The sequence below is a fragment of a genome, unplaced genomic scaffold, assembly GCF_019419815.1.
Source record: "Pyrus x bretschneideri cultivar Hongxiangsu unplaced genomic scaffold, Pyrus_bretschneideri_v1 Contig20, whole genome shotgun sequence".
Classification (NCBI taxonomy): domain Eukaryota; kingdom Viridiplantae; phylum Streptophyta; class Magnoliopsida; order Rosales; family Rosaceae; genus Pyrus; species Pyrus x bretschneideri.
The window spans coordinates 6,956,170-6,980,007 of NW_025999502.1; the positions used below are offsets into that span (position 1 = coordinate 6,956,170).

The 23,838-nt window shown below is 38.5% G+C and overlaps 3 protein-coding genes and 1 long non-coding RNA gene across 4 annotated transcripts; 2 read left to right on the forward strand and 2 right to left on the reverse strand.

The window, feature by feature from the left end:
* Positions 1-4,022: 4,022 nt before the first annotated feature.
* On the forward strand, positions 4,023-7,643 carry LOC103937470 (delta(7)-sterol-C5(6)-desaturase). Its single transcript, XM_009347416.3, has 3 exons — positions 4,023-4,433; positions 5,294-5,599; positions 7,109-7,643. Exons 1-3 carry the CDS (start codon positions 4,214-4,216, stop codon positions 7,399-7,401), a joined length of 819 nt encoding a protein of 272 aa, XP_009345691.2. The 5' UTR covers positions 4,023-4,213; the 3' UTR covers positions 7,402-7,643.
* A 4,705-nt stretch (positions 7,644-12,348) lies between these two features.
* LOC125477134 lies at positions 12,349-13,680 on the forward strand. The gene is made up of 2 exons (XR_007258321.1): positions 12,349-12,600; positions 13,292-13,680. It is a non-coding gene; the product is annotated as an uncharacterized LOC125477134 (long non-coding RNA).
* A 1,454-nt stretch (positions 13,681-15,134) lies between these two features.
* Positions 15,135-19,139, reverse strand: LOC103936618 (alpha/beta hydrolase domain-containing protein 17B). Its single transcript, XM_009346460.3, has 5 exons — positions 18,616-19,139; positions 17,197-17,233; positions 16,358-16,594; positions 16,208-16,255; positions 15,135-15,731 (listed from the first exon to the last, which is right to left on the reverse strand). Exons 1-5 carry the CDS (start codon positions 18,918-18,920, stop codon positions 15,333-15,335), a joined length of 1,026 nt encoding a protein of 341 aa, XP_009344735.2. The 5' UTR covers positions 18,921-19,139; the 3' UTR covers positions 15,135-15,332.
* A 2,464-nt stretch (positions 19,140-21,603) lies between these two features.
* On the reverse strand, positions 21,604-22,743 carry LOC103936626. The gene has a single exon (XM_018644845.2). It carries the CDS (start codon positions 22,259-22,261, stop codon positions 21,767-21,769), a length of 495 nt encoding a protein of 164 aa, XP_018500361.2. The 5' UTR covers positions 22,262-22,743; the 3' UTR covers positions 21,604-21,766.
* Positions 22,744-23,838: the final 1,095 nt, after the last annotated feature.

The window sequence follows — 23,838 nt, forward strand, 5'->3', positions numbered from 1 at the left end:
CTTAAGCAGGCATATATATCGTGACAACAATTTTTCTCCTACCGATGATTAAAATTATGCATGTATGCATTTGGATAAAAGTTTATTAAGAACGGTGTCGTACTTTGAAAAAAGAGATAGGACTATCAAAATCAACACAAATATAATACATCATCGCTATTCATATGTGTTAAATTTGAGACCTTTCACTTATAATTGAAGAAGAATACAACTAAACTATAATATTAGTTAGTGATAAAATTTGACCAATTAAGTAAATACATTGTTGAGCTATTCGGATTGAATTATTGACACACCCCGAACGAGATCAGGGCGTGCTGGCCGTCACGTGGAAGTGACGTAGCCATGTGCACAGTGGGGAAGCTAATAAAGTAGTAACGTAAAAGTACGAATAAATAAAAACTAGCATACAAGATAAAAGTAATAAGTGCTAGCATAAGTGAGACGCTAAGTTCAGAGCCAAAACACCTAAAGCAGTCCAAAAGGAAAGATGCGACAATAATACACCCGAATGTGGCCCTACGCTGGTGATCGTCCGTCAGAAATGCCGGGAAAGCCCTCTGGGGAACCACCAAAATTGCTAGCTAGCTAGAACCTGGAGGGGCGCAAAACAAAAGCGTGAGTGGGCAAAAACAAAGCTTTTCTAAAACCAATTTAACAAATAAGTTCTAACCCCTCGCCGTAAAACCTGTATACTTCCCAGAAAATAAACATAAGTACGTATATATAGATATGCCAATCATGCTCAAGAATATGCCATGTTGGAACCTCAGAATGAAATGCAAGTGCTCAGGTATAAATCATATTAATAACATATAGTCTGGCAGCCGGAGTCATCTAACGTGACCTGTACGGCTGAATCTAGAGCTCAAATCTCAATATCAATAACTAATCCTGCCCACGAGTCGGAACCACCTAAAGTGGTCTGTACGACAGGCCTGGTTGTAATATATATATAAGCGCTCTAGTGCTACGATCACGTGAAGGCTGTGCGAATAATCGCGGGTCACCTACGAGTCGGAACCACCTAATGTGGTCTGTACGATAGGACTGTGCACCTAACTTGGATCCAAGCTGAGCGTGTGGTGCGGGAGGTGAACATCACGTGAAGGACTGTGCCCTACTCTGGGCGGGAGCACTAACACCGGGGGTGCAGGTTATGAGCTCTCTAAGCATCTCTAATCACTATTGAATGCAGATATGAAATAACGCTTACCTGGCACTTACCTGTGCGTCCACAGCACCAAATATGCATATGAATATAAATATATACTCCCAGTAATGCAACTAATAATGCATAAAAGACGATAATATAATGCATGGCATATAACCAATAAACATTTAAATTAATTTCTGGGAAAATATAAGTATATAGGTATATACGGAAAACAAAAAGCCCACTCACTGATAAGTGGAGGGGTCGTAGCCCCCCTGCCTCGAGTGACCATGCTCATCCTCGGGATACGTCTCACCTATATGCGAAATAACTATAAAAACGTTAATTTTAAAGCACATAACCTTCATTTCGTAATAACTTCTCATACATTGCTCAAATTGGACAATTGAATATACCAACGTGCTCTACACAACCTCAGGATCACACCCAAATTTTTAGAAAAATTTTCCACCGCTGCACGCGCCCCCACGCGCCGGCCAAGGCACGGCCACACACACCGGCCAAGGCACGGCCACACGCACCGGCCACGCGGAGGCACGTGCCTGGCACGCTGACGGCGTCAACTGACGCCGTTAGGAATATTCCGTTAATTCTAATGGATTCCGTCAACGGCATCAGGAATATTCCGTCAGACTTGATGAAATATTCCGTCTCCTTCCCCGGCGAGACTCCGGCGACGTCGCTGGCGCCGGAAAACTGGAAAAATTTCAAACGTTGATATCTCGTTCGTTTTTCGTCCAAATTTCATGAAATTACTACCAAATTGAAGCTTAGACCTAGGAGAACACAAATATACTACTTTTAAGGGTTAAAAACTACGAGATCTCACATGTCCACACAAACCAATTCCGGCCAACTTCGAATACGGTGATCCCGACGTCCAATTCCTTCAAACGAACTACTCCGAGACTCCTTGGGACCTCGCCAAGCTATCTACAAGCTTCATTTTCCCTAAAACGTGAGAAATTACGTTTGCATGAATAGTACCCCAAATCGGACTTCGTGGAATCGACGTGAAAACGTTGATATTCTTACCTGAAAATGGTACGGTTGGGTTCCCACGAGCCTCACGAGGTCGAATATGGGTTTAGTTTCTTTGATCTGTGGGTGGTTAATGTGCTTGTGTGTGTGTCCGTACGTTTATGGTGAAAAGGGAAGGGAAATGGGGCTCGGGGAATCACAGGGAAAGAGACAGGGACATGTGGGAAGTGTGGGAGTGTTTGTGTGGCTCCACACATGCCAACAAAGCTCACGACGACAATTAAACGTAAAGAAATCAAGCTAGGGGCAATTTTGTCCTTTCACATGTATGTTAAAATGTTTTTGGGACGGGCTGTCACAATTATTGTATGAATCATTAAAATTGCTATGTATAAAGTAAACTTTATTTATGTGTAATTGTAAACAATTAACCACCATATATATGCATCGAATCAAAGAATTATGAAAATTCAACAAGTATAGTTTATGTATTTATTTACTCGAAATGTGCCTAATTTAATGACTAAATTTAAAAACTCACCACAAAATTTCACATTTTCTTTCGTTTTAAATACCTAAATGCATTAGGTACCAATTCAAAAGTAAAAGAGAGCAAAAATAAATAAATAAATATCAGTTGGCACCCATTGTCCCATTCTATGAATAAAAACAACCATTGCCAAACTTTTAGTTGGTGCATCCTCAAATTCTTGTAGCGCCACGTGTCTTAATTCACACAATAAAATTACAATTTTGATATTTGTTTAACTTGATGCCCATTGCTCTAAGTGTGCCCAATTTGAAGCTTATACTATTTCTATGTAAGATAAAAAATTTCTAGATATTTGGTGTTTAAACTCAAAACATGTTTGTGGCATATTCAAACAAATAGATTTTTATTTATTTCTTGTGACAGATGATATTACTATCCTAAATTAGATCAGGTTAATCGGAGAATCATTGAACTGAGAATACAATGGGTTAAAAAGGAAGATCATATTCACAGCAGCAATTCATCACTTGCAACAAATGAACTTTTTAGTTTTTTAAGAAAATATACCGTCACTTAACCCTACAGTCTAGTTGTATTTCTTTTTACTTGTAAATTGAGGTCTTATGTTCAAATCTCGTTGATAGATAGTTCGATACCAACTTATTGTGGCAAGCTCATTATAGGTGTTCCCCATTGGTTTAGGTGAATCTAATGTCCACATATAAAAATCAAGCACCATGACACTATTATTGCCAAAGTATTGTAAGTTTGATAAGAGTGAGTTTTGTAAATTAAATGTTACACCTGTCTATTTTTTCTTTTTCTCTATTTTGGGAATGGTTATCTTTTTTCTCTCTTTTGTCATTAGTTGTATATGAATCACATTTATGAGCACTGAACTCAAAATTAAGAATCATAATCATAACACTCAGATTCCTTGTCCCACTTAAAAGTTTGATTCTTACATTATAGGTGTCACACTTAATCTTTCAGCCCAATGTGAAAAAGCCTTAGCATAAATATATCGTTGAATTGATTTTTTTTAAAGGATTGCATTGTAATTTCCAGCTTGCAAGCGGTGGAGAGAATTTTCAATGTGACCGGCACACGAGGTGGCACACCATGGCACACCATGGCACACCACTTGTCACTATACAAAAGGTGAAATTTATGTGTTAAAAAGTTAATAACTTAAAAAATAAAAATTTTCACCACTTATATAAAAACATGTAGTATATCATCCGTATTCGTGTCACAATGAAATTTTTTTCCAAGCGGTGGTGGAGGTAGGGCTACATGAAGCATGATGGTCCGGCCCTTCAGCATATCAATCGACAGCATACCACTAAAAGCTTAAATTACGTCGTCCACGTACTCCCAACTTGAAAAAAACACAACACAGCACAGCATAACAAAACAGAAACGAATCTCAGCTTCAGTCGTTCGCCTCCAGCGCAGCCTACCTGCCTCTGTCTCTCTGCCCCTCTCTCTCTCTCCTACCTTTTTATTCGCTGCTCAAATCTCCGGCGGCGGCCCCTCGTCGGAAGAATCTTGTCGCGCCGATGGAGGAGTCCTACCTGAACCCGTTCCTGGACGAGACGACGTTCTACAACCGCATTGTGCTCGGCAGCCTCGTGCCCAATAGAGTGTGGGACCCACTCCCCCACTTCTTCCAGACGTGGCTGCGCAACTACGTCGGCGGGACCTTGCTCTACCTCGTCTCCGGCTTCCTCTGGTGCCTCTACATTTATTACTTGAAACGCAACACTTACATTCCCAAAGGTACACCAATGTCCAATGGTCCCTTTCTTCCTTTTTAGTGGTTTGACTTTTACTTTTCGTTATGTTTTTTAAAAAAATAAAAAAATTGGTGGTTTGGTTGTGGGATGAAATATGTGTGAGTCTGTGATTTGGTGGGTACTGTTGGTTATTGATTGTAAACATCTCTCCTCTCATGGATAATGGAAATTATGGAACACCAAAAAAAACAAGCAGAAGTATTACAGTTGGTTAGAAGAGTGTGCTTCCTCCCTCTTTGTACATAAGTTCAAATCTCAAATTAGATTAATTAGAATTTCACCTCTGAAAAGTAAAGCATAATTAAAGACCTTCACGTTGTTTTTGAGTAGTTATGTGATTTCTTAGAATTCCTATCTAATTACTCTTGTTATTTTCAAAGTATGGATTGAGGAGAGTTTTAGTGATTTCTCTATTTAGCAGATTGGTTTTGCTTGGTTCAAAACTTTTGAGTCTCTTTATTTGTTTGTTGGTTTTGATTTAATTTCTTCATTGTTCTCTTTCTTCAATTGTGTTTTCTATGAGTAGTTTATTTTAATCTCAGGAAAATTAGATGGACTGTGGTTGTTCGAGTTGTTTTTTATGTACATTGATGGATCTGTATCTCAACTCTCTCTTTCATATTGATTAGCGATTAAATTTTTTACAAAGATTCAGCATATATAAGGTTACAAGCTTGTAGCTTGTAGGTAAGATTCAGCATACATAAGGTTACAAGGTTGTAGCTTGTAGGTTGTGGATCCTATGGTGTTTTGTTAATTGACCGTAAAATTTCGTCCGTATTGACAACTACCTTTAGGCTGAATACAATTTACTTTCTTTCCTTATCTGTTCCCTCATTGCAGATGCCATTCCCTCGAATAAAGCCATGCTTTTGCAAATATATGTTGCCATGAAGGCCATGCCTTGGTACTGTGCTCTTCCAACTGTTTCTGAGTACATGGTTGAAAATGGCTGGGCAAAGTGCTTTGCAAGAATAAGTGACGTCGGTTGGCCTGCTTACCTCTTGTATTTAGCAATTTATCTTGTATTCGTGGAGTTCGGAATATATTGGATGCACAGAGAGTTGCATGACATAAAACCTCTGTATAAATATCTTCATGCAACCCATCACATCTACAATAAGCAGAACACCCTCTCTCCGTTTGCTGGTAAGCTATCAAACTAAACTTTCATACTTTATGGCCATTTGAATGTTTTTACATCTTATTGGATTCGGATGCATGGGCACATATATATATCTGTCATGTTTGATTGTGTTATAGAGTATGTAAAATCTGCGTTTGGTGCACTTCATGAGGATACATATTTCTGTGACATTGTTTACTGAACTCCTTCTCCTCTGTCTCGCTCTCACGCTTCCCCCTTTTCTTCCCAGCGTATTTCTTGCTCGAACACCAGATATCTTGCTTGTTATTATCATTGTATTTTAAGTTTGTTTTATCCTGCCAATTGAGTTCCACTCTAGTCTATTTTGTCGTAGAACGTGACTTTCAAGGACTTGATGCGATAGATAAACTCTAGGAATTCCACGATTGTTTATCCTTCCTTGTTTATCAAAGTTCCATTCATATTCTGTACAGTTTTGGTTTTTGCTTAGTAACTTAAATGTTGAGTGTTGAGTGCAAGAAGCCATTTTGGAAGAAAGTTTCTCTTTTAAAAAAAAAATATTTCTTTTTTTCTCTTTTACTTTTCTTTTCCGTAACATAAGACTGTTAATCTCTGTCATATGGTGATTTTGGCTCTAACTCGCGCTGCCACTCGCAGTGTATATCTGGAAACCAACTTTACAAGTCTCAATTGCTTTCTGGATCAGTAAGAAGCATGAAAAATACATGGAATGCACATGCACTTTCCGTTTTCTTGTTTTTCTGTGACTTTCATCTTAACAGGCTAATGATGTACTATTTTTCATTCGTTCTGCAAATTCTCCCTCCCCACCTAGGACTTGGTAAAAGAACTTTAATGTCCTCAAGTTTTTCCCCAGGATCATTGGTTGACTAATAATTCAACCTTGTTATCACCCAGTAGATTTGGTATGGTATAGGCTCTAGAGTCCCAGTGAGGGTTATTTTGTGCGTAATGTTCATGGACCAAAGTGGTAGTTTCATGCCGCTTATTGTGTGTTTCAGTTCATCAGAATCCCTGTCCGGAAAAATAAAACATTCCTCGGAAATTGGTTATGTACCTTTTTCTTTTATCTTCATGTGGATTTGAGTCTGGCGGTCTCTGTTGATCAGTAGTGCTTAGTTTAAGAGTTCTGCATTCTGCTTGAGATTGACATCTTATCAACTTTTGTTTATGACATGTTATCTGTTTTCCATAAGTAAAAAAGGCCATTTTAAGTTTTTTTTTTTTTTTTTAATGGAAATCAATGTCATTTGAACAATTCCTATTTTGTTTTCCAGAGTTTAATCTTGTAAGAGTCACTTGTTTTCTGATCCACTCGACTTGTTATTCCCGACAAATATGATGCAAGGGAAAACAAATTAGTGGTTTGTACTTCATTAAATTAAGGAACGTGGTTCCACTTAACACTATTTTCGTTTGGTTCAGATAAGCTTTATTTCATACAACCATCAACCTTGTCATCAGGCTTTTGAAATCTTTTGTTTACTTATTTTGCTAATGCTCGACTATTTTGGATCTGTTTATGTCAGGTTTGGCTTTTCACCCAATTGATGGGATACTGCAGGCAGTTCCACATGTTATAGCTCTATTTCTTGTACCAATGCATTTTACCACCCACATAGCGCTCCTATTTATTGAGGCCATATGGACAGCGAACATTCACGATTGCATCCACGCCAAAATATGGCCTGTCATGGGTGCGGGCTACCACACCATACATCATACTACATACCGCCATAACTATGGCCATTACACTATATGGATGGATTGGATGTGTGGAACCCTACGTGATCCCTTGGACGATGAATTGAAGGTCTTATGATGCACTTATTGCATGGATTAGCTTTCTGCGGCTCTGGTTTTTCAATGAATTTCGGTGATGGTTTGATTTTTTATTTTCTGTGGACTCTGCTTGTATATAGGAGCTAGCAGAGAAGATAATTTGAGGACTAGGAGGAGCTTTATCTCCTTCATATCTATTCGACATAGCCATGCAGTCTTTGAAATAAACTGTAGTTGTAAACTTTTGGGCATGTTTTGAATGGATTAGGAATTTTCATCAAATTAGAGACGCCCTTCTTCTTTTTCTATATGGCAATGTTTAGTGAGTAGGAGGGTAAGTAAGAAATGGGTATGGATCAACAAGCTCCACCCCCTTCTTCGCTAATCCATCAAATTCTGACTTTTAAGGTATTCGATTATGAACTTTAATTTGAAACTCACAGTTTTTTGTATTTTTTTTGTTACTAAACACAAAGGAAAACAGTAATTGGAATAATTCAAATACCATGTGTTTAGTCATAAAAGGTCAGGAATCAAAACAATTCATATATCTATATCGTTTAAGTAAACATGTCATTTATGTAACGTTGGGGAAGATATTTTAATTATCTATCATCTGGGAATATAACACTCGTGGGGACCAAGGTATGGTTTGTGGTTGAGATGATTTAAAAAAAAAAACTGGTAAGAAAAAATGGTAGGAGAGTTTTTGGTGTTTGGTAAACACCCCAAACCAGCTTTTTTTCAAAGTTTCAAATGAAAAAAAGCTAAAAAGTGGAAGTTGCAAAAAGCAACTTCAAAAAGTGGCTTATTTTCAAAGTTTCTCCTGATTCCTCACACTTTCAGGAGGAAGAACAACGACGCCATGTCCCCGCGACCCAGCTCCAATCCGTGACCAAGAATTGCAAATCGACGGCCCGATCATCCATTTCTTCATCGCCTTCTTTCTCCTCCCCTTCATTGCTTTCTCCGTCGCCATCTCTGCCTTTAGCTTTGTCATCAGAAATGGTGAATTTCTCAGCCTTGAACGTGAGGCTGGAGCGCACAATTTCAGAAACCCTAGTCCCGTAAGTTCCATTAAACCCTAATTTGGAGGTCGAGTAAGAGTAGGAGGAGAAAATGAGGATTGGGGTGATTCGATTGGGGCAGAAGAGGGAGCGAGCGTCGTCGTCATTGTCGGAGAAGAAATTGTCATCTAAGGTTCCGACACGGGTGAGGTGAAGAAATGGGCGGTGTTGTAACAACCCGTCCCGGGATTTTCGTAAGAAAATGGGTATTTTTGTATTTTCACTAAGTTTGGGGGATAGCTTTCTTTTAAAAATTGTTTTTGAGCCTTAATTGGTGAGCCCAAGGGGCCCACCCCCTGTTTTTGCCCGGCTCTTCCCTTTCCCTTTCTTTTTTTTCTTTTTTCTTCTTTTCCTTCTTTTGTTTTGTTTGTCTGCACCTTTTTCCTTTCTTTCGAACTCCCCCATTTCTCTCTTCTTCTTCCCCGTGAAAGACACACAGACACACACACACCCACAGCTACACCTACTCGAGGAAATCATCACCATCGTCGCCATTCAACTGTATATATATCTCTCTCTCTCCCTTGCTCACGGCGCCGGGAGGATACGAACACCTCCGGCGAGTTTTGTGATTTTTTCCGGTTGGGTAAGCCCTTTTTCTTCTTCTTTTCTTATGTTAGACTTTGCCTAGATGTGGTTTTTGAGTTGGGTTCTTGATTTCCAAGGTTTTGGAGTGTTTTTGGCACGAGTGAGTGCACACCCAAATTTCCGGCGAGCACCGTCCCTTTCGAGGCGATTTCTGGCCAAACCACGGCGAGTTGGCCGGCGTGTGAGGTATCAATCTCTTCGTCTCGTTGAGTACTACAACTTTCATTTTTGAATCACTTGATTTCGTCGAGTATTAACAAAGTTATGGACGTTCAAAGTTTGTCTAAATTCCGGCCTTCTTCTCCGGCGTGAAACCCAGCCCAAGAAAACACCCAGGCCTTCAGGCCGTTTCCTTCCCCCACGGGCCTTAGGCCCGTTTGGTCTCTGGCCTAAAACCCTAAACCTTTTCCTTTTTATTTTTATTTTGTTTCATTTTAAAAACCCAAAGGCCTTAGGGCCTTGGGTTGCAGCCCAAAAACCATTTCCCTTTTTCATATTTAAGGCCTTAGGGCCTGTTAGCCCAAAACCCTAACCCAAAAATCTAAACCCAAAACCCTAAAGCCCAAACCCGTGACCCGTGACCCATTGACCCGGACCTGACCCGTTGACCGTTGACCCGGTCAACGGTCAGCGTTGACTTCGACCGGTCAACGTTGACTTTGACCTCGGGTTGACTTTTTCGGTTTTCGTGCGGGACCCCTTCTAGGCTAATTTCGACGTTCTGAACCCGTTTCCGATGTCCGTTTTCTCAAATTCAATCGTTTGAGTAGAGTTTGACTAAATGTACCATTTATGTGCTTAGGGGCAATTATATGTGGCGTTTCCTTCTTCGCTAGATGGTGTGGCTTTTCGACGGCGAAGTACTGTGAGTGGACCCCTTCTAAAAATGCATGTTTTGATAGTAGAAATGCATACATGAAAAGCATGATTTGATGATTATGTTTTATGAACGTTTTACGAGATAATATGCTTACTGAGGCTAGTTTGAATTATTACTATTTTTCCTATAACCCATGTTCTTGTAGAATATCTGATGGATAACGATATGATATTTAGAACATGTTTAGAACACCTCTTTATAGTATAGATGATGGATGACTTTATACTATGAAGTTGATTTTCAATATATGTATATTCACTGGTTTTGTACTTACCTAGTGGTCCTTTCCGCTACGGGACGTAGGGATAGATCCGGTCCGTCCCGGGCGACGGTTTGGTGTTGGCATAGGGCCTGGAGTGTGTTTTCCTCTGACTGTGTGCTCAGAGACGGGGAGCCGGCAAGGGGCCTGAAGTGCATTTTCCTCTGACTGTGTGCTCAGAGACGGGGAGCCGGCATGGGGCCTGGAGAGTTATATCGGACATTCACTAGTGTTTATTATTTATGCGATTTATGATTTGAGACATTGCACGACATGCTAGGTTTCGGAAAACCTATGTTTATCATTATATATATGTGTTTTCATAAAACCTGGGGGTTAGTATGTTGATAACTGTTTTATTATATATATATCAACTTGGTCCACTCATGTTTGTTTTGCGCCCCCTTCAGGACTTAGAATCGAGGCATACAATCCCGACGTTCAGGCACTTCCGCATCGGCATCTTCGAGTCCTCTCGGTGTAGGACCCACTCCTTCGTTTCATTCAATTTTATATTATTTTCTTTTAGTGTTCTAGATTAGTGGTGTGCTCTGAACACGGTCCTTATTTGCATATTCATTATTCTTTTATATTTATAAACCTTATTTATCCCTTGTTTTCAGCATTTGCACTCAATAAATGGCTTTCGTCACCCTCGGGTGTCGGCCAGCACGTGCCTATCCTGGTATTCGGGGAATATCGGGGTCGGGGCGTGTCAGGTGTTGACAGCGGAGAGAGATCGGAGAAGAGGACTCGGCTGGAGATCTGGGAGAGTGGTGGTTAGTATTACTGGCACTAGCGAGGTCAAGGCAAGAGATGAGGGATTTGAGAGAAGGGTCGCAGTCGACGAAGGATATGAGGAGGTGGGTCCCATTTTCGACGACCGTGAGGAAAGAGAAGATGAGGAGGGAGAAGAAGATGAAGGTGAAAAGGTTGCCAACAAACGACGTTGTGGCTTGTCATAGCACATCTAGTATTATACCTTTTTGGTCATTTCATACAGTCACAGTTGTTTTACATAAAAGTTTACCAAACACTATCATACTGCTTTTTTTTTTTTTTTTTTTTTTCCCAAAAGCACTTATACAAAAAGTTTACCAAACACTCTACTGCTTTATTTCACAACTGCTTATTCCTAGCTGGAGAAGTAACATAAAGGCATCACAAGGAAAAGTCTGCACCACCCTCTATTGATCTTGCAATTGTTTCCAAAGAAGCACTTAAGTCGCCTCCAAGTTTTATTTAGTCAGAGATTGTGCGCATAGAGTGCGCAACTTTTCATGTGAGGAAATTTGCGCTTAGTGAGCCAATTTTTATCTGCATTCATGTCGACAAATGTCAAAGCAATATGTCGATTGCTATCGACATAACCTGCCAAATGTTTCTAATAAATTCCTCAAAGGCATTTCATTAAACGTTTGAAGGGGACACAAAAGGTCCCATATTAAACATTCGGAGGGTCGATGAAGGACTTAGGACCTTCACATGCATTTTTCCGGCCTTCGAAAGGTTTCGGGACCACTGAATCTCTATGTGTATCCGCCGGTACATGAAAACCAGGCACATCACACAAAGTGCTTATTTCATGTTCACATAATTGAAAACTTGAACCTTATATATATCACATGCCTATCCACAATACTGAGAGGTGATTTCACTATTGTGCGAGATCCGGTTGAGTTTTGTTAGATGATATTAAATGGTGCTTCGAGATCAAAAATTAATTTGGAGTCGCGATGTCCTTTTCTGCAAAATTCAAATAAAAATATAGCGTTTTACTGTCTCACAATTAATTGGTGTTGAGAACTTTGATCTCTTACGTGATATTGTGGCACTAAAATATTCATTGGCTTCACTACGAGTCCCCCATCTCTTTGAATTTCTTGCAACATCTGTGATTATAATGTCATAGTTTCATATTTTGTTTGAAATTACTCTCGTATCGGCTCATATTCTTCATTTATTAAATTTTGTATTCGCCCTTTTATGAATGAAATATGACGAATTATCTTCTATAATAAATAATAAAAAAATATAAACGTCGATGAACTCAAATAGAAAGTGGCGGGTAAATAGAGAAACCGAAAAATAGAATAGGAGTAAATTAAAATGGCAAAATATAATCCTCATTCCATATTCATATAATTGAAAACATGAACCTAATACCACCTACCTACCCACAGTATTGACGCCTCTTGTTTTGCGAAACCACTCTCATGCTGAGAGCCCTCGTCCTCAGTTATAAATACTCAAGGGATACATGGCCACTGCATCCTCGCTAATCGCTGGTTAGGGTTTTGGCTAGATCAGCTTCCATATAAAAAGAAGAATGGTGAAGGTTTCCGAGTCTTCTGAATCCCAAGATGAAGGGGGCGGTGATGGTGCCCTTTCTACTAGTGAGCCTAAACTAGGGTTTTGTAACATCGTATTCATGATTTACTAGAGGTATATATGTTTCTATATATTAATACGTATCCTTTCTTTATTTTTCCCTTTTGCAGTATGTGTGTTTTGTGGATAAAGGTTTCGTCTTCTTGCTTGTTTTGCGGTGATAAATATTTTAGATGTTTCTGAAACCTGGCTACCCCTAGCTAATTCCTCTAATTTCTAGTTTGGTTTATTATTATTTTCATTTTACATTTTTTGAATTGTGATTTTAGATGCAAGAACATGTGTTACTTTAATATTCTCCCTCCGCGGTTTTAAGTTGTGAAGAGAATTTGGTGCTATACTGAAAATAATTTGCTTGAGCCAAGGAATACTTGAGTAATATGAGATCTGATTAATCAAACACACCACATTACCCTTTTCGTGTTAGTTCTATTAATATATGTGAACAGCAGTTTTCATGATTTTAATGTGTATGGATTTTTTCTCTTGCGCATAGTTAATATCAGTTTGTTTCTTATACAGTCTCTACATATTAGAAAAAAGCCTCATGAAATGGTGTGATCATCTCGTTGTATCCTAGTGCATCTTAGATGTAGTTGCCCATGATTAACAATATATGAGCACATCGAATTGATTTGTGCGTCTCAATGCAGCACTAATTAAGTAGTAAATACATGAGTATTGCTAGATTTTAATGTTGATAACATGGTACTGATGGAATTCATATCGTGTGTGCCTACTCCAGAAGTACTACCGTACGTAGCAGGAGGGACATTCTGAAAACAAGAAAGCAAAAACAAGTCGGGGGCAGTGTTAATATTAAAAGATTGGAAATGCCCTAAATGGCATCGGCGTTTGCATGATCCGTAGGAGCCTGCTGACCCTTCGAAATGAAACAAGACAGGTCCGGGTGGTTCAAAGTGAAGTCGATGCACTGATAACTTCTTCTCCGACGACTGAGCCTTGTTAGTTTCCTGTTGTGACTGCACGAAAGAAAGCTCAGGAATGTGGTCCAATATAATAGCTCCAGTGTATTCCAAGACGTTGCCGTTTCAATATGATTACACCAGGTTACACTACCAATGGACTGAAACCCTTGCTTGCATTTGAAGCTATGCTCCGTGCTCCAATGGCAAAAATCGTATCTTAAGAACACACTCATTAGGACCTGGAGAGGATCCATTCTTTCAGTGGATATGGAGGACAACACAATAATTGTCAGCCTTCATTTCAAGGGAAGTCTTGGATACTCAAACTATATATACAAAGTCAAGGAACCGGCCTCCATATGAAGTTGTTGAAACAAATTAACACCATTGTTTGTACAAGCACTTGAATCTGAGCAAAGACTGTACAGGCATACCTTGCTTATATGAAGTCCCTTTTTCTGATGTATATTCAAGCAAGCACAAAGGGGAAGATTCTACTGGTTAGAGTTGTAGTCCGAGGAATCCTTATGTATGGATGAGCTGTAGCTTGCTAGCTAGGGTTGTATAGAAATATGTGATTGTATATTTGTAATATAATAATTAACAAACGAAAGTGCCCCTCTCTCATTCTATTTATTTTGTTTAGTTTTTTTTAGCATAAATACAATATTCATTGATGAAGAAATTGAATACGTATAACATTAATCTTATCAGAGATTTCAACCCGGACCAAGAGAAAAAGAGTTTTTCGCACCAAAGAAAATTACTAAAAAGTGCTATCCTCAATGAGAAGATCAGAGATTACATTAGGGGTTCTTTAAACCAAAGTACTGGGTTATCAACAGTTAAACCCAACCTAGCTAGCCTGTGTGCCACCTTGTTTGTTGTTCAATTTTTATCTCAACGTTATAGAATAAAAATTCGACTTGAAACAGAGAGGAACCAATGCTCTACGTTAGATTTTACAGTTTATGGATCACCTTTATACAGAACAATCTAGTGCGCTTGCTGGTTGCCCGTGGCAAGTGTTTCCCTTTAAGCCTGTACTCTGTTAAAATCCAAATATAAGGATCTTCCACCGGAAGATTCTCGATGGCAGGGGGACGTTTCGCGGCTTGGGCCATAACGAAATATAAAATTCTGATCATATGCGGATTTGCCCATTAGCATGCCTAGTTCATCGGATGTGTGGAAGTTTATGATGTTACCACCACTAAATTCCCAATTTCTCTAAACCATTAAAAGGCAGACTCCAAGTCAATAATACTTTTCACTTAAGAAAGTCGGGGGAGGGAAAAAACGTCTATCGTACACAGTTTTACCTTTACTTTGCAAATAGGTTGTTTTCACAACTCGAACCAATGACATTTCGGTCACAAACGAACAACGTGCGACATTCTTTAAACCATTATTCATTAAAAATGTATATTTATATTTGTACACCATTTCTGCACACGTCTATTGATTTTTGTCATCTGATTCTTCCATGAGGCCAATTTTCTCCCAAAGACGGTAGAAATGTGAATTAATTTCAGAACACCCTTTTATGTCCCTTAGTTCTCCCGAGTTAGTCAATTCAAATGCTAACAAGGCGTGAGAAAATCACTTCCCTTAAAAGTACGAAAATGCACGAAATGCTGATGGCGAAGATCTCTGGCGTGTTTAAATGACGCTCATTTTCCATTAGAAATACAAAGCAGGGTTTTCCCTCGCTGCAGAATATACATATACATACAAAATGAAACATATAATTTATGTGAACACCACGCCCAAATCAGATCCATTCCATTTGGAATTTTGATACATCATTTGAATAACGTACCTTATTTCAGCTGCTCTCCATGTAATAACAAGTCACTACGCTAAACCCTTCTTTCTCCTAAACGTGTCGGCTCGGTCAGTGCTCATCCGAGACTTTTCGGGCTTCTTCGACTTTTTAGACTTCTCTAGTCGACTATCTAAACTGTTTCTAGAAACTTCTGGAAGATCAGAACCTGCGTCGCATGAATCTGAAGTACCGGTTTCAGATGGTTTGTTCTCGTTCTCAGAATCTAGTGTACTTGTTCTAGAACCATTTGTGGTCGATTTTGACTTGCCAAGGCTGTGTACAAATTTCTTTAGATGTTTGATAAATTCTGGGTAAAGCTCAAGATTGCCGTGCCCACCTCCACTGAGCCATAAGGGGTCGTACTTTTCCTTGCAAAGCACCCAAAGCTGCTTCCCATGGGACGAATCTACAACCTCGTCTGCTGTCCCCTGGGCATAGAACATTTTATTACTACTTTCCACGCAAAACAAACAACAGTTTGTGGTATGAGAAAAGATGGAAAGGGAATGTGAATGACTGGCGGTAACATAACCATTTAAAATGATGTGGCTACCCTCTCCTGATTCCAATGAGGTGACGATGACTAAAATCTCACCTAAAATGCAATTCCCAAACCACAATAAGTTTTTGCTAAACCAAATTCACTTATTTCATTCGTCCGATAGATGATGCATGAAGCATCCTTTTACGTCTTCTGTCCCTAACAGCAGGAGAAAGTGACCAAGTCTACCATAAACTTCGATAATATGTTGAAAACTCTACCATGCATTAATCTACAGACTTGTAATCTATTGAAAATTTACTATAAACTCCATGTGGTTACACTTCAAACTCTGTCTGCATTCAGACGTGTGTGTGTGCACAGAGAGAAGAGTAAGAACTGGAAGAGAGGAGATAAACTTACATGTATAACCAGGACAGGACAGTTCACCATTGAAATTTTGTCGATATTCTGAAAAAGAGAATATTTTTTGGTCAATCTGGAAAAATATATATAAGTCCCATTTGTAGGATGAAGCTAGCAGACAGTGTAAAATCACTGGTACAAAATTACCTTGTAAATATCAAACCAGTATGTCCGCTTGACAGGGTACAACACCCTCAGCCCAGACAAAATGGGACTGTGTAACACCACACCTCTCAAGGTTGGTAGACGTGATGCAAGATCAACAGTGGGACCACTACCAACAGACTGACCATATAATATTAGTTGGTCATCTTTGACCCCGTATTTCTCCTTGAGGCATTTATAAGCTGCATCAATGTCCGCATACGTATTACACTCCGTTGCCTGATTCAAGAGGAAAGGGTGACTGTTACTCATTAAGCATGAACTGCTATCAAACCTAACTGTTTAGACGCATTAACAAAATAATTTGGCAAGCATCTGACATCAATGAATGGTATGCAATACCCACATTTATCACTTGCGTATAATAACAAAAGGAAACAAACATATATTCAGATGCATCAAGCTACAGTCCATTTTTCTCTTGGAAAATCAACCACCAAAATACAAGGATACTAACATGCAAAAGAATCTCCAACCTTAGTTTCCTAGTCAAATTCCATCTTTGCACGATATATCTGCATTCACATTTTCCACACTCAAGTGCCCATTTAGCCATTAGTTCCCAGCCTAAGAAAAGTATAATGAATTTATTTGTTTTAAACAGTCGGATCAGAAGCTTAATATCTTGAACAAGAAATAAACAGAAACCATGATCTAACACCCTCCAATAAAAAAAGAAAAACAAATGAATCCAAAGATACACAGAGACAATTATACATTACACCATTTAAGTTGGATAAACCATATCTAACACTAAGATCTCGAAAACACATTAAGAAGCTAGCATCTTATGACAGCATAATTGAGACTAGGCTTCTAACCTTTCCAGTTGACTGTCCATAACCAGAGTAATCATACCTGCGAAATCCATGTAAACAAACACTATTAAATTAAGTCACCGATAGAGAACATATTATAATCAGTTAAAGAAAGGAGCCAATAAAAAAATGAGGGCCTACCAGTGCACAAGGATCTAATATGTGCTTGTATCTTTTGGTGATATTTCAAAATGTCTTGACTGAATGCTTGTTGGTTACTATAATTATTTAGAAAAGAATCTTGTTTTTGAGTTCTTTAATCTCAGTACCAAACATAATGTGTTTGATAATCTGATTGACCTGTGTACATAGTTGAACATCTTGTCATGTTCCTCTGTTTAAGTAAAATTCTTGAGACATTATCTGATTGGTATTTTTGTGTGAATCGTGGAAGATGACTCCCTTCACCAACGTTACTACATGTGAAGTGTTTCGTTAGTCTATTTTTATTTTCGCTTTGGTTGCTTGGTTATGGGTGTATATAAAACCCATTTTGTTTTTCATCCGGATGTTTAGTAAATAAAAGGAAACAGTATGCATTATTGTCTACTATTCCTGTCATTGTTTGCAAACTGCATGTAGAACTAGAAGTGCATGCACAATAGCATAAAATCGCTATTCACTAAAACCACATAATTTCAAATACATATTACTCTCCAAATGAGTCTACACTATTTGTGCTTGCAAGCACGCATACGGACTGCACGCAGCTGAACAAAATTCTAATATCTAACCATGCATAAGGTTTTAGTCTAGGCAAGATAAGATTATAACTTCACTGTTATAGTTTATCTTCAATTGCTCGCGTAAAAATTTTACTTTCGTAAGGGCAAATAATCAATTTAAAACCAACATGAGCTTTATGGTTACATTATTCACCTCCTATGCTACATTGTAGCAAATCCAGCTTTTCCTGTTGGGAATATAGAAACTTGACATGAACATAAAAATAACATATAAACACCAAAACCGCAAGTCTATGTCCGCGTGGAAGGGAAAATTTCACTTCTAACTAGCTCAAAAGATCATAATGTGCCACCAATTAGGCCCAATTTGCTTCGTGTGTTAAAGAAATATAACTATTTCGTTAAAGTTTTATACTTTTGCTTTCATTTTCCATTATTGTGGCATTGATTTGCAATTTTGCATTTCTTGGAATACTTGTAAAAGGAAATAATTGAGCTCAGCCAACCAATTTTGTAGCGATGCTTCCAAATTTTACAAGATTTACTTCATAATATATTTTCACATTTATAACTCTAAGCTGAAATAATTAGCAATAAATAAACTGAATTAACTAACAAACACTACCAAAAAAAACTTCAGCTTTGAAATCCCATAAGAATTATTACCAACCCATTTGAAAGTAATCAAATTCAAAAACCAAGAAACCAAAATCCACAATCATAAGCACGTGCTTACCCCATCAAATTAATCCGCAGGCGAGTACTCAATTCGACGAAGAGCTCAAACATCTGCCCCAAATCAGCAGCATTTCCATGGGAGTAAAGCATAGTTGCAGAGGCCTTGGGGTGCTTGACGTGTACGGCCACGATTTCATTCCCCCGGCGATTCCTGAGCTTCAGCACATCCACGTCGTCCCTCCTCGGTACCTCCGGAATGAGGAACCTCCCTTCACACGACTCGTCGGCGACGACTGTGTACGACGGCGGACTCGGCGGGAAAAAAGCGAACTTGGCTGCGATCGAAGAGGTCACTCCGCCCATCTTATCGTCCTTCTCATCACAGGCGCCAGTCAGCAACCGAAATATCAGAGGCCCCCAACGCACACCCTTGGATCGATCTCGCCTCAAACTGACATAGACGCAAGAGCGCGACAGAAGCACGTGATTGCTGACCAGTGGCGCCTCGTGGAGGTTGAAGGTGGTAGCGCGTGGGAAATTGGAGGGAGAGAGAACGCCTGAAAATTGACCGACGAAATCACATAGTCGTCTTTTAACGTGCTCGGAGTCTTCAGAATTTTATGGTTTTTCGGACGGCGACTTTATATGAATGTCTAGTCTGACAGAATGGGATAAGATAATGAGGCCTAAATGTGAAGGCCGAATCGTTGTTTATTGCTGTGTGGGGTCTACCGAGTGTTCGATGATTTGTATGGCTGACGTGGAGTTTGGTTCCGAGACGTGTCGTCGAGTGGAAGTGTCACGTGGTCAATTTTGATATGGTGGACGACAAGAATTTTTTCATGATGAGAATATGAGTGCTACACTGCATGTTTTTATATAAATGTTAAGAAATTATATTTTTTAAATTATTAATTTTTTAACACATATATTCTAACGTTAATATAATAACATATGATGTATCACTCTATATTTCAGTTACACTAAAAAAAAATCTCTCCTGGACGACATCAAAAGTATAGAGGGGGATCGCTGACTGCATGTGGTATGTCGTTATGTCAGTGGGATCTTTGGGCAAAATTGTAAATCACTCTAATTTACTCCAAGAGGATTTGTACTCGCTCGTAATCATTGTGAATACATAATACTAATTGTCACGTCTACTACTATTTACAAGCAAAGATTTTTTTTTTTAAATGAGATTTTTTATGAATTTTTTGTCAATTCATATGTTAATATTATAAAATATTATGTTAAAATATTAGATAAATTAATCTTTGCTTTAAAGAGACAAAGACCCTACCAAAATTTAATTGGATTACCCGCCAATTCGGTATTGCTGTTACCTTGCATATAAGTTGTTTTTGTTGTATTTGTAAAATAATTAGTTGTAAAGAAAAATAGTGAAGAGTTTGATAAATTATATTTTTTTGTACTATTATTGTTAAAAGGAATAAAGAGTTCGAAACTATTATAATAATTTAGAAGAAGAAAAGTTCTCAACCCGAAATCGAAACGTATGTGTTGAAAATCTAATGGTAAGAATCACAATACAAGGTTATGATGACAATGTCAAATGTGCGATCAAAACTATATGAAAGGAACATGAATCGATCTGAATTTTTTAATGTGTTGTATTGTTGTCAACGAACACTGGCTCAGTTCAGCCACATGAGCCTGACCTCTTGGGAAAAGGGCCATACGCAGCCCAATAATAGGTAAGGCCCAAATTTACGAAGTTTACTAGGCAAAGGTTGGGTCCTTTCAAATCTTAACAAGCCCAGTAGCTCCTCACCTTTGTTTCTTAATTTACAATTAAGGACATGATTCAAATGATTATCCTCTGCAATTTGTGTTCCAAATCATGATTAAGTTTGCAAGCATTTGAAGCACAACCGTGAAAAAATGCAGGCAAATTTGCCCACTAAAGATGTGTCGGGCCCAATAGTCTATGCACTTGATAATTGAACCTCTCTGAACATCAACGCATGCAAGCCGAAGGAGACGGTCTTTTAATTAAAAATTATTTACTCCCCTGATTTCTTCGTCCAAACCTTGTCCTTGCTTCTTCAATGTCCAACCCTACACACTATCGTTAGTAGAAAAAATAAACGGTTACGACTAAGTTGAGAAAATATATTTATATTTACTTGTCAATTCAATGGATATAAAGTCAAAATATTCAGTAGTCCAAACTAAGACTTGCCCCTCATTTAATTACAAAATAAATAAGAACATTGTTTTATCATGCAAGTTGTGAATTATCCTGGTAGTTAGAGTCTTACTCTTCAACCTATTACATCCAGCATTCAAACCCTCTTGTTGAGAATATTAATCCACATCGAAGAAAGAATGGACCTTGCACGTGCTCATAATCTTATAAATTTTTTTTTTTTGAATAAACGATATTATCAACACAAGGGGGAGAGAGATGAGCTTAACCTTACAATGGACTAGTAATAATGTAGTTCAAGTTCGCTTTTGGTGAAAATCAAACCTAACACCTGTCATTTACAAGTAAATAGGAATACATTAGATCGTAATACTAAGTGACTATAATATTATAATTTAGCTTTATGTGTAAAATGCATTCACCGTCACAGAGACTTAATAATGCATTGTCACTTGAAGAGAAATTCGACATAAAAATATATTGTTGGGCTGAACATCACTTAATAATAAACTCATTTTATATAAGTTATTCTCTTATAAAATAATTCAATTTTAAGTGCAAAAAAGACTTGGACGAATTGGCCTAAACCCTTTGAAATAAAAATATTATTACTCCACAAGAAAATTCCACAAACCCACCATGCTTTTAATGATAAGATCTTGACGTACATCTAAATCTAACTGATAAGATGCACAGATGACGCTAATATGCGCGGCACGTTCCGCGACCGGTTTCGCCACAAAGGCCAGGCCCGACGTATCGTGGTCGGTACACTTCTCGTTAACAGTAGCAACTCCCGGCGCACATTAGCCTTGGGCGGCGGCAAAATATGTCCGTTGCCACCAAACATTATAAATGAATCTAAATTTCTTATTTCGGAAAACAAATTTAATTTCTTATTTACTATTTATATAAATTAAAAAAATTTAAAAAAAAAACTAACATAATAAGATTACACTCCAGAGTACCAAAAATTCATATTTTCCAAAAAAAAAAAAAAAAAAAGGAATTATCCGTACATTCACAGAAAATCGAGTTACTCGGGGATGGTAACCAGAACAGGCCGCCAAGCTCGTTTCAGTAACCTATTTCGAAACGACGCCGTTATTGGCCGAAGCGATAAGCCTGCGCCTCGCTGAGTCGGAATCTCACCGGAACCATCACCACTTCCGGTTGCCGATAACAACCCTCGCCCTTCTACTTCGTCCCCAATTCCTCCACTCCTCCTATCCGAAATCCTATCTTCGAACGGCGGCGACGACACGAAGAGGTCCTTCAGCTTGCGCCGAACTCGAGCGACCTCCTTGCTCTTCTGCGGCGAATCACCGTCGCGATTGTCACCGTTAATGGGTGGAGATTCCGAGGAATTGGTTTGGCGAGGCAATCGGCGGCGATCCTGGCGGGTCAGGAACATTCTTAGCGTCTTGCGGCGGCGGAGGTGGATGACTGGGCTGGCCGATGGGCTCCGCGTTGGGCTTCCGGCGACGGCGCATTGAGTCGCTAAGAGCTTGAATTTCTGCAGTGTCGCCATGGGAAACGATCAGTCGGTGGTTTACAAAATTCACGATGGATGATTCAGAGGATAGAAATCATTGGGTGGTGGTGGAGTGGAGAGAAGGTGAGATCTGATCTGGGGAGTGGTGGGATTGCTTTATTCACTGTTTGGAGTGAGCAAATGGAGCTGAAAAATGCATTTTTATTTGTGTTTATTTATTTGTTTTTGGTGGAGAGAAGACGGTGGAATAAGGACAGGGATGAAGTGGAATGTGGGGTGCTGCTTTAAAAAAAACAAGTGAGTAAAACGGCTTTATGGATGCCTACTCTAACTTTTTCTTTAGACTTTACTTGGAAGTAAGTAAACATATAATTTTATATTCGTAAACGACGAGTTTAATGTCAAATATTATATTTAACCTACTGTGCAATAGCAATTAACATATATATCAAACACCTTAGTGTAAATTTGTCCATTTAATAAAAAAAATTGGCATTTTTGCACGTGGATGCATTTGTTTAAAAGGCCTTTTTTATTTACAGGCGCTACTTGTTCTTAAAGATTTTTTACAATGCTTCAATAAATGAGTAACAAAATGGCGCTAATGTTAAAGTATAGGACGTGTCTTTTACTAATTTCTCCACTAATATACGGTTTTTGGGGTTTTTTTTAGTTAACAAAGAGAGTTTTGTTGATTGATAGTTTGAATTAGTATTTTATTTTCTCTATTTTCTTACAAAAATGCCCTTGCGTATCATAAATCTATTTTTTAAAGCCAGTTATGACTTTTCAAGTTTGAGGGGCGTTCTAGTCCAATTGCTTTGTCAAATCCTTCACCAAACTCAGCCCGACTTTATAAAAGCTTTTTACTTGCTGGGGCTTGTTCGGTGTCTAGGAGTCCTATTGGCTGCAGGCCAGCTGTGCTTACACGTGGCACGCTGTGATGAAATATTTGGCTTCACGTTAGGTACGAGACGAGTGAAGTCAAGAAGAGAAGGGACGGGGAAATGCGGTTTGTTGTTATTTGATTGCCGGATGTGATGAAATTTGAATTTGATACTGTTTTCTTTGTAATTCGGTTATTGCCTAGTGGATGATGATGGAAATTGAAAGGAGAGTTCAACCCCAAATTTGAGTTTTGTTACTATATTTTAGTTTTGCTGTAATCTATGAGGTGTTTTTATCTTCCCCACTTTATTATATAAGTAGGAACTAATTTAGCTCCTTAACTGTTGAGGAGGAGTTCCTTCTCAATTTAGAGGGCGTAGTCAAAATATGATTTGATAGGATTTTGATAGACTTTAAAATCAGGATATAGTCAATTACAGTTTTAAAAGAGGATTTTAAAAGATTTAGAAATCATGGTGTAGTCAGAGTATGATTTAAGATGATTTTAAAGAATACATCCAAATCTAAGGATAGTCAATTAAGATTTTATGGAATACATCTAAATTCAGTTTAAATGAGAATGCAAAAGATTTGATAGGATTTGAATGGAAGAGGGATTTTGATGGATTTGAAGGTGGATGGTATATATACCAAACACTATCAAGAATCCTATGGGCTGCAGGTGAAGTGACTCACCCTAAACCATTTTTACAACCATTTTTAAC

Coding starts and splice junctions, on each gene's coding strand:
- LOC103937470 (XM_009347416.3), top strand. CDS start 4,214: ATGGAGGAGTCCTACCTGAACCCGTTCCTGGACGAGACGACGTTCTAC. Junction 4,434..5,293: donor CAACACTTACATTCCCAAAG/GTACACCAATGT, acceptor CCCTCATTGCAG/ATGCCATTCCCTCGAATAAA. Junction 5,600..7,108: donor CACCCTCTCTCCGTTTGCTG/GTAAGCTATCAA, acceptor TGTTTATGTCAG/GTTTGGCTTTTCACCCAATT.
- LOC103936618 (XM_009346460.3), bottom strand. CDS start 18,920: ATGGGCGGAGTGACCTCTTCGATCGCAGCCAAGTTCGCTTTTTTCCCG. Junction 16,256..16,357: donor ACTGGTTTGATATTTACAAG/GTAATTTTGTAC, acceptor TCTCTTTTTCAG/AATATCGACAAAATTTCAAT. Junction 15,732..16,207: donor GTCCTGTCCTGGTTATACAT/GTAAGTTTATCT, acceptor TTCTATGCCCAG/GGGACAGCAGACGAGGTTGT.
- LOC103936626 (XM_018644845.2), bottom strand. CDS start 22,261: ATGGCGACACTGCAGAAATTCAAGCTCTTAGCGACTCAATGCGCCGTC.